At 38.6% G+C, this 15,593-nt stretch overlaps 2 protein-coding genes across 2 annotated transcripts in view; both read right to left on the bottom strand.

The window, feature by feature from the left end:
• Positions 1 to 567: 567 nt before the first annotated feature.
• Positions 568 to 5,159, bottom strand: car15 (carbonic anhydrase 15; the record flags this gene model as incomplete). The annotated part of the gene is made up of 8 exons (XM_084399974.1): positions 568 to 1,728; positions 2,258 to 2,418; positions 2,509 to 2,575; positions 2,668 to 2,760; positions 2,847 to 2,992; positions 4,662 to 4,838; positions 4,943 to 4,969; positions 5,108 to 5,159. 8 exons carry the CDS (start codon positions 5,157 to 5,159, stop codon positions 1,513 to 1,515), a joined length of 939 nt encoding a protein of 312 aa, XP_084256100.1. The 3' UTR covers positions 568 to 1,512.
• Positions 5,160 to 7,773: 2,614 nt separating this feature from the next.
• dgcr2 (DiGeorge syndrome critical region gene 2) overlaps positions 7,774 to 15,593 on the bottom strand; it is a 14,818-nt gene continuing 6,998 nt past the window's right edge. Inside the window, exons 5-11 of the mRNA XM_084400188.1 lie at positions 14,109 to 14,319; positions 13,942 to 14,018; positions 12,797 to 12,979; positions 12,471 to 12,674; positions 11,675 to 11,827; positions 11,361 to 11,597; positions 7,774 to 10,443 (exon numbers count right to left, since the gene is read on the bottom strand). Coding sequence (XP_084256314.1) covers positions 10,205 to 10,443; positions 11,361 to 11,597; positions 11,675 to 11,827; positions 12,471 to 12,674; positions 12,797 to 12,979; positions 13,942 to 14,018; positions 14,109 to 14,319 — 1,304 coding nt within the window. The 3' untranslated portion in view covers positions 7,774 to 10,204. The remainder of the gene's footprint in view (positions 10,444 to 11,360; positions 11,598 to 11,674; positions 11,828 to 12,470; positions 12,675 to 12,796; positions 12,980 to 13,941; positions 14,019 to 14,108; positions 14,320 to 15,593) is intronic.

The following is a 15,593-nucleotide window of genomic DNA, read 5'->3' as shown; positions in this document are numbered from 1 at the left end:
ATCTTACCGATCTAAAACTTTTGTTTTGACCGGTAGTGTATATCTAGGGAATGTTTTTAGAAAAAACATGAAAAAGCAGTGTAGTTTACATTAGAAAAAAAACATGGATGTGCAGAAAAGTATAATTCTTCAATAACGTTCAAGTCATAGTTAAACATTACATGATTCTTAATATATCGATAGTTAGGCCTAATGATATAACAGTTTCTAGTGTTATCACCATTATCAAGTGCAATAATTTATAGGCTAGTAATCATTGATGAGGTCCACTTCACAAGCTCAGACTGAAATAGTGACTGTTTTGTACTGTCAGTGAACACCAGGGAGTGACCTCACTGGGCAGATTAGCAAGCCTGTAGTAACCTCGAAAGGGACAGAAACAAGGGCTCTTTGTGTGAGTGAGCAGTGCCCCCAGTGTCAGTAACAGGACGAGAAGGGTATGACCACTACAACAACAACACGCTTGTGAGCCAGTCAAAATAGACAAAACACACTAACACTGTCATTTTTATTTCAACACTTAAAGAACACTTTGGACTTGAGTCAAACTATTGCTAGCTCTGCTATTTTATACATCAAATAGTTTGCCTCCTGAGGTAAGTTTGTATTTTTCACAGAATGATAAAATCAATGAAAACAATCATTCAAGTTTGGCGAGTCCACAAGCTCCACTTATAGCTAGTGAGCGTGAAGCCTATGCAGTGAACTGAAACTTTATCTTTCTCCTGTAAGGTATTATTTGAAATCCTGCGAAGTGCCCTTTGTGTATGACTGGGGAAATTCTCCCAAGGAAAAGGCTTTGAGTGGATCAAGTTCAGTAGGTGATACTGACCAAAGATAACCAGGATAACTCATCCTATAGCAGTTTGCTTGGAAAACTCAATGGGGCTGTTGTAGATGTGTGATCAAACTACAATTTGTTTCTATGCAGAAATAATTCGCACAGTCGTACTTGACCAATTACAGTGAACAGAATCACATTTAAGGCCCGTTCACACCAAGGACGATAATAAATATAACCTTTAATAATCGTTTTAAGTCTATGAGAATAGGGAATTCCACACCACGGCTATAACCAGTGTTGGGGAAACCATTTTAGTCTAGAACTACAATAACCAACATGTTCACACAGCGCGCACAAAACGCCTCCGCACTCTCGATTTCTCTCAACATGGGGACAGGAGTGCTTTCAGTCAATAAATGGGAATTGTGTTATTTGCAAAAATAACTCCTATTTTCTTGTAAATTTAAAAGTAATGTTTTTACTCGTTACTTGAAAAAAGTAATCTGAATACGTAACTCACGTTACTTGTAATGTGTTACTCCCAACACTGGCTGTAACCATGGCAACAAGGAAACTATATTATTGGGATCACTTTCAGAACGATTTCTTTCCAGCTGATAAACAACAAAAAGATTGACAGCCAATCAGAATCAATCCATCAAAATTTTGTTTTTGCCACAGTATTATGTGTCATGAATAGTCCAAGTACGTTTAATGCTGCCGTTCTGCTATAAGCAAAATGCTAAATATTTAAAAATTAAAAGAACATTTAAAACATTAAAAATGGCAAGAGAGGACACTCCATTGGAGAGCAGCTTGGCGTCTTTGGAAGCGTACACGGACCGTCCGTAGGTTGGGTGGATGTGTCTGTAGTTGTCATGCAGGAGAACCTGGTCAACAGCTTCTTCCGCCGTGGAATATATCCCGTTTACAAACTGCTCAAACTGACAAAAGAAAGAAAAGTGTTAGAAATCTCTTGAACTTTGTATGCAATTGCGTACTGGGTAATGCAAGGTTTCCCAAACAGGGCTCACAAGTTGAAGTGATTAATTAAATCATTAAAATAAATTGCAACATTGATGTATTATTCATTTAGCTTAGCTATGAACATGTTGACAGGTTAAATAACTAAGTTGAACTTTTAAGGGATAGTTCACCCTCAAAATTCTGTCATTAATAACTGCACCCTCATGTCAGAAAGCTCTCAGATTTTATCAAAAAGATCTTCATTTGTGTTCCGAAGATGAACGAAAGGCTTATGGGTTTGGAACGACATGAGGGTGAGTAATTAATGACAGAATTTTCATTTTTGGGTGAACTATCACTTTAATTCTGTTTTCTGTTCTGCATTATATAGCACCCTTGTGGCAAGACTGAAAATACAAGCATTGCATTATGAATTGTAAAAAATCTAGAAGCATTTTTGTTTACATATTTGCGTAGATTATATTTCGGACTTTAGTAATGTCTTACCTGAGACCATGAGATATGGACAGGCACTTCATACACGGTCCACAACACCACCTGTGAACAGGGCGGCGTTGTGAGACTGCCATGATAACGGTAATACTGCGTTAGGTTGTTCTGAGGTAACAGATTTACCAAAGGAAATGGTCTTATCGATTTTGTTTGTCCTAGAAAGAAAATGAAAATATTTAGTTTGAACTTCTGCAAATAGCCTACTCAAATTTTTTACTTTTAAAAAGTTTATAGTCTCAACTAACCTTTGTAGGCAACAAAAGGAAGTGCACTTGAGATGGACTGGAAGTTTTCATTATGCAAATATGTCACCTGTCGTAGTATTAAAGATAAAACACAAACCAGTGGTGATAATGCTTATTATGCATTGATGTAATGTTACTTCAGATAAAACTACAACTTACATCAACAAAGATGCCAAGCACGGCAAGTCCAGTTGGGTCTTCAAGTGCTGAAGTCAAGTTCGGATGTGTGGATTTGATGTTGACTATGTGCATCTGCGCACAAACCATAAGGACAAACGTTACAAAAAACCGTAAAATGAACATAATTGCTTCAAATAAAGACAACGGAAGGCCCAAACCTCCATAGGAAACCTCAGGTGGTCCAGAGTGTGTTCTGATCCGTTCGAAGAGACACTTCCCCAATGGAAATGCAGCTGGATTGTGCGGTAAGTCCCAGGAAGCCCTCCGCCACTCACCTGCATACCGTTACCCACCTCCAGCACAACTACAACCAAAGACACGTTTCAGACTGAAACCAGCTGAGCTAAAACTTACAACTTTCATTCACAGGGAACCCTCCAATAATACGTAGCTACACCTTGAAGATTCCTGGGATAAAAGCATCCAAACCATCTTTCTAAAGGTCAATAGACTGCAACTTTCAGTTTCCACAGGTAAAAACTGCAATAATTTTCTCCATATGAAAACTATTTTTAACTTAAAGGTATAGCGGAGGATTTCCCCGAATTTTAGAAAAGAACCACCCTCTCCACTTTTTGAAAAAATGCACATGCGCAACACTCTACCTGCTCCCGAGAGGGAACGCCTATTAAACGTGTGCACGAGAGAGCATGCACGAGCTAATCATAGCTTACATTAACTTTTACTAGCAGTGATTTTAAATGGATTTCTCCAAATAGCATGCCAAACTTTACCTGTCAAGTAGAAACTTCGCGACTGAGGCATCAGTGGGAAGCCCAACCTGTGTTTTGAGCGCACACCATCGTGTACGAAGGCCTTACGTAAACATGTCACCAGAATTATTGACACTTAGGAGGACCAATAGTCTTGATGATCCACCCGGAAAAAGAAAATCCTCCGCTATAGGCCTATGTCACACTTCCTGCTTCCGGAACGCGGAGTAGGGATTCAGAACTTCCGGTCAACAGTATTTCTCGATAAGGATTTAGATTATCAGCCATAATGTCTAAACCATCCGAGGTAGACTGATGACGAGCTATGAGGTTGTGAAACGAAGGTTTTTGCTCCTGTAGAAGCTATAAGTTCGTATGAAATCAACCTTGTTTTAAGAAAAACATGTTTTATCCGCGATCTTATGAAAAAAAAACTACACTACCCACAATCCTAAGCGTAGCAGCAACGTCTGCTGATTGGCCCAACTCGCTGTTACCATAGAAACGTTTACCTTACTAGCGAACGGCCCGCCGCTGTTGTTGTAGTGCACCGGGTTGCTCTGCGTCAGGACGTAGACAGCCATACCTCAGCTTTCACGCTTTTCCACTTGAGAGTTTTCATTTACCATCCGAACCACATCGTCATATGTGACTTCAGGTAGGTTGCGGAGAGATTTGGTCCAGCGGTATCTATCGGACTCCGCCATTGTAAAAAGCTAACCGGAAGGGCCGTATCCCTACTAAAAGATGTACTTCCGGTCTTCAATTTTGAGTGACATAGGCCTATACCTTTAACTTACAGGTCTAATCCTTTAAAGCCCATACTGTGAGTTACGAGGTTGTTAATCAATGTTATGTGCTTTTGTGTAAGCCATTTTTAAAATATTAAAATAATCATGATTAACATCTGAATTTGTGAAAACTACATTACCCATAATGCTCTACAAAACATTTGACTAATCAGCGAGTTGTTGAGAGCAAATGAAAGAATGGTTGTGAGGAGCATGAAGAATCATTTTCACACATAAATCGAGTCCAGAGCTTAAATTCATTGGAAGTCTTTGGGATGTGCTGGAGGAGACTTTACACAGTGCTGGACTCTTGCATTGTCAATACAAGATCTTGACCAAAAATGCACCCCCTGATGGAAGTAAATGTTATGATGTTATTTCAAGAAGTGCATACATTTTTGGTCAAGAATACTTCCAAAACCAGCTGAAAGAGTGGACGGGCACACAGGCAATCTATAGAATCACTTACCAGAGTGACCCTGGTTTGTCAGCCACCATTGGCCTTTATGAGTCAAATTAAAACCCTCCAGGTGCAGCGAGTCCAAAGAATCGTTCTTCATCAGCTGATGGTCTAGGTTGATCGGAGAGTGATGGCTCTCCAGAAGAGGATGGCAAGAGGGGTAGTTGTCTCCCCAAGCATATGGATCTACCAAGAACAATTACATCTTGTTTCATGTCATGACAATACTAGTATTGACTAAATGAGCACTTTTTGTCCTTCTTAAAACACATACAGCTCAAAAAACTCACCACAGTGCTCTTCATCATAGCAGAAGTCTGAGGGAAAAACAGTTCAAATCTTTATCAAAGTTTATAAAATCACTTCAACTAAATCCCTTAAAAGTAAAATGGCAATATAGCAACTTAGGAACAGCACCAGAAAGGAAATGTATCATTGAATCTCCTGTCACTCACCGTCATCACTGTGTGCCAATAAAGCCACAGACAACAGCATCAGAAGTAACATCATGCGCTTAAAATGAATAAATATGTTCCCACCGGTCTTTCACCCCCCAAAATAGAAAAGGCACAGAAAACGGGGGTTTAAATAGTGATCTTCTTGGATGGAGGTAGGATGTCAGGGTTTTTTTCTGACCGTGCTCATTTGAGCGTGTCGCTGCCACTGCGCTCGTCCACAGTCTCAAACAAATAACACTTGTTGAACGAGGAACCAGAGAAGTGAACACTGACCATATGCATCGAACAAAGCAGTGAAGTTTTAAATAATGCAAATAGAAAGTTTTACCACGGTTTTACTGTGACCCCAAAAAGTATATGAACATTTTAAGTCACACACTTTTTTTTCAAGAAACATACTTTTATTCAACAAGGACACATTAAATTGATCAAAAGTTACAGTAAAGACATGTAATGTTACCAAAAAAAAATCTATTTCAAATAAATGCTGTTTAATCCTGGAAAAAAAAATTGGTTTCCACAAAAATTGATACTTGACAATTGATACTGAAGACTGGAGTAATGGCTGCTAAAAAATTCAGCTTTGCAGGTATAATATTTCAGTTATAACTTAAAATATAATATACAAGACATTTTAATATATATTCTAAATTGTATTCAGTTACAACTTAAAATTGATTAAAATGACAATTTAGCAAATTGATATTTTTTATTGAATGTAATGACATTTAGACATCTTAAAGAGTCTAAATACTTCTGGGGGCCACTGTATATAGTTCTTATGAGACATCACAGTAAATCCTTTATTTGGGAATGTCACAACTATGTCACTGATGTCTAATCTCTGGAGGAGGAGAATTCCCAGGCAGCTTGTGGACCAACTTTTACATCAGGGAACTGAGTATTTCCTTACATTTGGGATCCCCCCGTTGACTCACATGACATTTAAGAGCGATCGATTTCCAGGACGGACAGGGAAATCTCAGAGAAGGCTTTAAAATGTTCAGAGGACTCGTTCTGGATTAAAGTCATCACACAAAAGAATCAAATAACACACGTTATGAGATCTTAAAGGGGCTATTATATAGAATTCAGAAATTGTGCTCTCACAACGAATAAAGAGAGCGAAACATGATCGAAGGACCCCGATACTCACGTCAAAGTGTTTTTTCCTTCTTAGCTCAGAAGTAAAAAGAAGCTGAAAATACCGTTGCAGTGATATACTGTTAATGAACATCCGCCAGCAATGTTACGATGAATATATCAATATGTCCTGCACACTTTCCTCTCAATTACAAAATAAACAGAATAATGATGAGCGGTGAGAAAACAGAAGTTAAGAAAGTGAAAGGTAAATATAATTTCAATGAATCCCTTTTCTCTGCATGACAGATTGACATAACAATACAGAATAGTTCTTTCAGCATTATCCTGAACATTGTATAAGTAGTCTAATTTATTTCACGTGTCATTGAACGGAAGAGAGGCTCTAGGGAGCGTGCTTCAATGTCACATCCTTTGGATTTTCCCGGCAAAAACGTCCCGAATCCTTCACAGACAAGCTAAATCGGGCAAGGTCTCGTTTTTTAAAGGGGTGGTTGATTATGATTTCACTTTTCTAACTTTAGTTAGTGTGTAATGTTGCTGTTTGAGCATAAACAAACATCTACAAAGTTACAACGCTCAAAGTTCAAAGCAAAGGGAGATATTTGCTTTTAAAGAAATTCCTTTTCAAGGACTACAACAAACGGCTGGTAGGGACTACACATTCCTCCCGGGTTAGTGACATCACCAACCCCAGAATTTACATAAACCCCGCCCCCGGAACACGATTTATAGATTATCAAGACAGAATATGCTAATCAATGAAGCTCCGCCCTCTGTACCAGGAGCAGCAGCTCATTTGCATTTAAAGGAACAGACACAAAACGGTGCGTTTTTGCTCACCCAAAAGTGACAATGCTATATAAAAATATATGTGGGGTCTTTTGAGCTAAAACTTAACACACACTCACAGAGACTTATTTTACATCTTGTGAAAAGAGCATTATACCGCCCCTTTAAAGTTTCGTCACAAGCCATTCACACATTGGCAATAAAAGTGATTAAAGGTATGGTAGGCAATTGTGGAGAGGCTAGCAATAGCGAGCTAGCTTTGAAAGCATGAGATCCCACCCTCCTTTCAGAGCGTCTCCAAAGACACGACTCCTTCAAAACACATGAACGCGTACAGCAGTCTTCAAACCGTCACAAGACGAGAGACAGTATTAAACTACTCATCTCTCAAAGCACTTAACATTAAAATAATAATGATCGTAATCAACTTACAGAGCTCTAGTTGTACCACCTGACTGATGCAGGTTCATTTCAGAATTGACAGTATTGAAGTAGAAATGCATAATCCTGTCTGAGTCAGAGGACAGAATGCAATGATTGGACGTACATTTTTTGGTCCTGACTTCCACAGAAGATATATGTACATGTTTTAATATTTAGATCACTTCTATTATTGATTGCTATCAGTGAAGAGGGTTTCAACCAGTTTAACCAAATTGCCTAACCTACCTTTAATACTTGAAAGTTCGTACATCAAGCCCCTTTAAACTCCCAATTATGCAGAAAGAAAATTGTCGTCATTTAACAAAAGGAACCCAAACACAGCTATCCTTCATGGTACAATTTATTTGGCATTTGATTAGATGTACATCTACTTCAGAGAAAAAAAAGCCCTCTGACAAAAAAAGAAAAGAAAAAAAAAGAAGCAGTACATGACATAAAAAAGAAAAAAAATTCAAGAATCGACAATTTTACCAACTGTTGCATTCTACATAAAATATGTCCTGATGCTTTTTTCCATTGTTGCACCACAAAGTCTATCTAAAAGAAACTCTACTTTTTAATTTAAAAAAAGTTTGCAAATGGTACGTGGGAAAAGAGTAATCAGATGTGTCTCGAACCTCAGTTTGCAGACGAGCGTCTGTAAGCATAGCAGAAATGAAGAGTACAACAGCAGAAGAGACGTCCTCTCTGCATGCGCAAAAGAGTTAAACATGCAACCGTAGGTCTGTAAAACATTCATGCCAACTTTTACATTACACACGACCAATCCACACACTTATACATTTAACAAGCACACACAAAATAAAAAGCAAACTAATGTTCACAGGATTGTCTGTGCTGATGAAACCCTGAAATTAAATGCAAAACAAAGACTATACAGTGAAAGAACATTTACCTGGATGATAGAAACGTCTTCATGATGTCACATACTCAGTTATTTTGGTGCTGGTGATGGATCTTGAAGAAAAAGGGATCTGTGTGCCACATTAATTTGTCTTTGTATTTCATTCAGCCCAACACAGCAGGGCCGTGTGCTTTTGATGTGCAAAAACATCTTTGTGTGAAATGCCTGATTGCCATTTAGTTTGGGCTTTTTGTTGCATTTCCAGTCCAAAAAAAAAAAAAAAAAAAAAAAGGGGATGTTCCCATTTACAAAATCCAGGAATCAGAATAACAAACTTTGCGAAAGCAGTGTTCATTTCAGTCAGCAACAATGCAGACAAAATCTAAATCTATCCTTCATGTTCATAACTTATGCACTTCATTAAATACATATTTCATTCACTGGAAATGTCCAAATGGCAATTAAGTAGTCTGTTAATTGTTAAATGACTGAAACAAAAAGAAACAAGAAAGAAGTTTTGCTGTTACATACATGTACATTTATGCGCTCATGTGTGCAAATATACGCTCACATTTACTTTGTGTTAAGTAACAAACGGTTTACTTCTTTGTGATTTACATTGAAACAACATTGAGAGGAGAGCACTTAGCTTACAGATGCTGAAAATGAACACACACACACACACACACACACACACACACACACAGACCGATCATGAAAACAAAACTCAAATTCATCGTAGGCAAGTCAAAACTCAGGATCTTACTAAGTATCCATTTAAAAAATCATGATTTGTTTCAGCACACTTTGAGATCAGCTTGAGAGGCAAAAATGAGTGAGAATATTTATTACTTAGGTAAATGTTCAGCTTTTTTTTTTTAACGGTTACATTCTAAATTCAAAATGTAAATTAGCGCCAAACTTTTGGGATCTAAAGTTGTTAAAACTGTAATGCCCAAAAAAAAAAAAAAAAAAAAAATCTATTTCTACGAGCGTCTCGTAGAAAAAAAAAATCTAATTTAGCTAAAATAATTAAAGAAATTACCACAAATACCACCATGACCAATACTTAAAACTGTAGAGTACTATATATATTTTTTAATTTAATATGCACAATTTTTTTTCAGCATTACAGTAATGGGAATAAGATTTCTTTAAAAAATTGTCGGCCACTGAAAAATAAATGGTTCAATTAGCTTCTATGCAAAATATATTTTCTTATTTTCTTTTCGGGTTTGGGTAAAAACTGGTCATTTTTGACAGCTTTTGCGGATCCTTAAAAGTGGCTGAAACAAACTCGTACCTTGATCTAAAAGAATCAAACTTTTTTTTTTCTTAATTTTGAGTTTGTGCTACTGATCCGACAAACAGAAACGTAAAAAACAGACATCACAGAAATCCAGATAAGAACATGGTATTGCTCGCATCCAAACGGATCCTTCCCGTAGATTAGGAACGCCGACGGACGACCACACAAGAAAGGTTTCTTTAGGGTCAGTTTGGACAGAGCAGTAATGAATCAAGAAAAAAAGAAAGAAAAAAAAAAGCTTCTTTGTGCCAGGAAAGAGTCAGTGTGCAGGACATGATTCCAGTGAGAGAACGTCAGGTTGACTGAATTACACCACTATGGCCTAAAATGTCTTTTCATCAACCGGTTCATTCGCTCAAAGTGTGGTGACCGACACATGCCAGTGTAAACCTCAGAGAGAGGTGCTCTATCGGCCCTCCCCAACATCAAGCCACTCAATCGATGGCCGATGGAAGTATTTACATGTGACTCAAGCTGAAAAAACGCAGAATAAAAACCCGAAACAAGCGTCTTTTCTTTCACGTCTGAAGTCTCTGCTCTGAACAGTCCTACAGCCTCCTTGATTTAGTAGAGCGATCAGTCTGGACACGTACCCTGTGACCTACACCATGGTGCTCAGCGAGGGGCCGCTGCTGCAGTCTGCGCTGGAGCTCTGCGTGATGCTGGCCTCTGATTCGCTGGGGGTGTCTGGAGAGACCAGTAAGGTGCTGCTGTCGATGGAGTCCTCTCGCTCCTCCAGGGGCGGCGGGGGGGCGGGGAGCGCCGGCTCAGGGAAATCCCTCTGGAGAGAGTTGGCTGCGCCGCTCATGTGCCCAGTCGCGAGCGGAACCACGGTCCGCCCTGCGGAGAGAACAGGAAGTGAACGAAAGCTCATCCTAGGGGAGCTGCATTGCTGTCTAGTGTTGCTATTGTTAACTACGGGTGTGTTCACACTTGGCATGTTTGGTTCGATTACAGCGAATCCTGGTGGTGTTAGTGCGGTTCATTTGAATAAGCGTGAACGCTGCCGTCCGAACCCTGGTGAACGCGAGATCGCTGAAAAGATGGGTCTCGATCCGCTTCCAAACAAACTCTGTTGAGGTTTGAATGAAATATGAACGCAACATGATGTCACAAGATGTGACCCTAAAAAGGTGATGTTGCTCATCACAGCAGATCTTCGTTTGTGTGTGACGGAGGGATTCCTGCTGCCGTTTTAACTTCTTTACACATTTTATAAGCTCTTCACGAGTTCTCAGCTGGTCAAAATACCATCATATGTAGGCTACGCACATACAACGAGCACATTTATCCCAGAATACAGCATTGTTTTAGATGTTCAGTAAGTTTCATCGCGAAATATGCGTCATAAAAGCCATCCAATCAGGTTGTGAACATATCCCAATGCCTTTAGGTTTGGCATCTTTAGGCTCGGTGTTAAAAATGCCAATGTGAACGTTAAGCGGGCCAGGACTAAATGTTTTTTTTTTTACAAGTGTGAACAAACTATTAAAAATAATTTTTGATAATTGAAATAAAGCTATATTTAAATATACACTGCACAATGCATGTGATGCTGCTTTAGAATTTGGATAAAATTAGGTATCTTAGAATGTACAGTAATAATATGACACCTAAAAACAAGTTGTCTAGCTAAGAAACTCACTAGGTTTTGGATGAGAGCTCACAGTGTGATCCATAAAGACTTTAAATGAATGATAAATGAATAATACTATATAAAGAATGAAAAATGCAGTGTCACTGATGTAAAGACATACCGAGGTCCATGTAGAGGATGCTGTCTGGGTTGATGGAGGCCTCATATGGAGGAGGAGGGTCATCGGGGTGGTGGATATCTGGGTATTTGTAGGCAGCATAAGGGGGCGGGGGCTCCTGGAAGTGGAACGCTCCACCTTCACCATCATCGGAGAGGTGCAAAGGCGTCAGGCCCGTTCCGAAGACATCCGGCCCGTAGTCAAAGCCAGGGACTCTCCGACCCAGATTAAAATGATGCACTGTGAAAAACGACGAGGATTCAGAAAAACAGCGCTTTAAGATGTGCATACGATCAGCTGATCAAACAGGGCCTTACGGTTTCCTCCAATGAGGGTTTCGATGCGTTCTCGCCGCCGCTGCCTGAGTCTGTGCACCATGAAGAGCAACAGAGAGAGGATGAGGAAGGACGAGATGCAGCTCACAATGAGCCGCATGCCACTGGCCATAGAGTCAAACAGACTGCTGCCGTCTACAAACACACAAACAACACAACTGAGATTCACTTCTACAAGGACACAACCTGAGACTATTTCTGAGAGATATGTGTGAAACAGACTACTAATATACTGCATACTGAACAGTATATACTGCCTAGAAAAACGCTGTAGTGATAGATATAAATCTGCTGATATTTGATCAGTGAAATTGTCAATGGATAATGCATATATATTACACATACACAAACCAAAAAGTAATATTAAACTGATATATACAGTATATATATCTATACTGCAACAACCACCTCACTCAACCACAATTTAATGAATGCTAAGTCAGAAAGTGCCATTGCACAAATAATCTAAGAAATAAACACATTATGTCCTAAAGGTTTTATAAAAATGTCTTAATTTTAGCTGTCTAATGAAATAATGGTAGTTTGCCATTCAAAACCTACCATGCGTTTATAGATATACAATAAGAAGGCAGAGTAGCTCTCCCTAGTGGTCAGACTAGGGAACTTCACGTCACAAAAATGTCTTGAGAATTCACATACGGTGCACATTTACAGATCTATCTTCATTTTAATACATATCTGCCCAATAATCTCTAAATTAAAGCACATACAACTGACATACTGTTCACAATGTGATTGGTTGAGACTGTGAAAGTACCGGGATCCAAGCAGGTGAACTTGCAACACTCTTTCGGGTCCTTGCGGAAATGCTGGCAGCCCTGCGGACGCTCACACAGGGCGGCCACACACATCTCCGGCTCGCCGTCGTGACACGTGCAGCTCAGACACGGGTCGTCCCCTTTAGGCGTGAAGTAATAGCCCTCATTCACCACATTGTCTTTGATATCCACGCAAGTTTGTCCTGTTGAAGAAATCGGCGTATTATATATTAGTACTAGCATGGGGGAAAAAAACACCAGAATGCCTTCATTTAAGTTGATGGCATCAAACAGGGCTCATCTGTCTATACAGCGCTGGACGTACTTCTCTTGCAGAGGAAGGGGAATTTTTTGTAGCAGTTTTCCGCGTGCCAGCTGTGCAAGCCCCGCTCGTTCATGCTCTTGATCTGAAAGCGCTGCAGCTGGGCGCAAAACACGTTATCCTGCGTAGGGTTCGCCTCGCCGAAGTTAGCCAGACCCTCCGGAGGCAGAAACACCTGCATGGACCCTGTGAGGAACAGACACACAGATTCAATTCAATTCAAATGTATCTGTATAGCGCTTTTCACAATACGTATCGTTTCAAAGCAGTCCACGTTACAAATCCCAGTTAGCTAAAAATGTATTAAACAATTCAATAATTTATGCAAAAAATGCATTTAAACAATGTAATAATTTAAGGCAGTAACAATGAGCTTATTGAAGTAATGAATACTTGTTTGTTAACAGATGATTATGACAGAAAATTGTAGCATTGGTGCAAATCTGTCATAATTTACTCTATATAACCCTATACGTCATTCAAAACCAGTGTTGGTATTGTTAAATTAGACCGAAAACTATTACAAATTTCAAATAATGTAATAATATTTATATAAAATATAAATATTTGATGAAAAACTTAAAAATGACAAAACTTGATCAGACATTAGAAACGTTTCCTTGCAACTAACTACATATATATATATATATAAAGAAAAAAGGATACAAATGAAAAAAGAACATAAAATTAAGAAGTAAATGGCAAAAATAAAAATAAAAGCCAATTTAAGTGATTTTAGAAATTAAATAATTATTCACTGAAATCACAAGTTTTGATCATTTGAGTCAGATCTTTTCAATAAATCAATTGATTCAGTTCACAAAACCAGTCTGAATGATTCATTCAACAAATCAAACTGAAGTTCAATTCAGTCACACAAACAACAGTGACCGTTTTCAGTGAATAACAACAAAAATTAGTCTGTTCTTCGCACAAAGTTATCATAAAACTTCAGAAGAGCGCACTAGTCATTGATGTGTTTTTTTGTTAATTCTGTAGCTTGACAGCTCCGGTACTCATTCACTTTCATGGCCAAGATATTCATAAAAAAATACACAGAGGAAAGACAAGGTTTGGAACGACACGAGGGCGAGTTTTCTTCTTTTCTTGTGAATTTTTCTTCAATAAATGTGAGATGAAAAACCAACCTTTATATGCCACTTCCCAACGGCCCTCCAGTGAATGATTCTGGTTAGTAATCACATACTGATATCCCACCCAGAACCTGAGACGACAAAAACACATCCACAGCGTTGAGAATCAAACCTGTTAAACACCTCACCTCTTCCTCAGAAAACAGCTCGTTCGCACTCACTTGCACTGGTCCTTTCGCTCGCACACCTTCTCGTCGAAGTCCACCTCTATCTTGAGGATGAACTGCAGCTCTTCATTGGTGCCGAACGTTGCGAGGGAGCCGTTGACTTTCTGACACGTTTCCACCGCCTGCCAGTAGTTCTCACTCCTCAGGTAGACTTTATAACAGCTAGCTGTTTTTTCGTAATGGTGCCAGCCACTCGGACACTTCTCTGTGTTTAGAGGAAGAATTATATTCAGATCATCATAATATGAACATCTCATTGAATCTCATATCCTCTCAGAGATATGACTTGATAGATTCTGAAAGGGATTTCGTCCCCCATAAGCCCACTGTTGTGTTCTATTATACATGTACACACTGCCCGGCCAATCCAATTTTTGGATTTAAATAGGCAAATGCACCTAATATTGATGCGCCTCTTGATGGAAGTAAATGTTGTGATGTTATGAGGTGCATACATTTTTGGTCAAGATCTTGTATTGACAATGCAAGAGTCCAGCACTCTATAAAGTCTCCTCCAGCACATCCCAAAGACTTTCAATGAATTTAAGCTCTGGACTCTTTGCCAATTCATATGTGACCCTGGACCACAAAACCAGTCACATGGGTCAATTTCTTTACATTGAGATTTATACATATCTGAAAGCTGAATAAATAAGCTTTCCATTGATACTATGGTTTGTTAGGATTTGGCCGAGATACAACTATTAAAATCTGGAATCTGAGGGTGCAAAAAAAAATCTAAACATTAAGAAAATCGCCTTTAAATTTGTCCATTTATGTTCGCGATTGTGCTGCATTCACTCACAACAATAAATGTTTTAGATATTTACTGTAGGAAATTTACTAAATATCTTCATGGAACATGATCTTTACTTAATATCCTAATGATTTTTGGCATAAAAGAACATGTGACTGGTTTTGTGATACAGGGTCACATATATGAAAATGATTCTTCATGATCCTCACAACCATTCTTTCACAATCTGAGCCTGATGAATCTTGACATTGTCGTCCTGGAATATGGCCATGATGTGTCTCATACATGGTTGTTTAAGAAATGAAAAGCTACACGCTCCCTCAATTAGGGTTAGACGAACTGTTGCTACACATATAACATGATAGAAACATAACAACTGCAATAATAATCCAGTCATAGACTCTTAAGCATTTGCATATTTAAATAGGTGTATGTACCCACACGCTACTGTTAAAAAATGTTGGGGTTGCTAAGATTTTACATTTATTTTGAGAGAAATGTGCATTTATTTGATTAAATTGTTAAATATTAATACAATTTAAAATTTCTATTTGAATATATTTTAAAATGTAATTTATTCCCGATCAAAGCTTAATTTTAAGCATCATTACGATTCGATTTTAATGTTGTGGTGTTTTATGTGATTGAATGGAAATGTTGGACTTAGTAATGCCTTCCCAGCATATAAAGTGAATTGACGAGTGTTTTAAAGGGATCAGGAA

The sequence above is a fragment of the Rutilus rutilus genome (genome assembly GCF_951802725.1).
Source record: "Rutilus rutilus genome assembly, chromosome: 25".
Taxonomy (NCBI): Eukaryota; Metazoa; Chordata; class Actinopteri; order Cypriniformes; family Leuciscidae; genus Rutilus; species Rutilus rutilus.
Note: the sequence above shows the minus strand (reverse complement) of the source record. Positions and strands in the feature narration are given on the sequence as shown.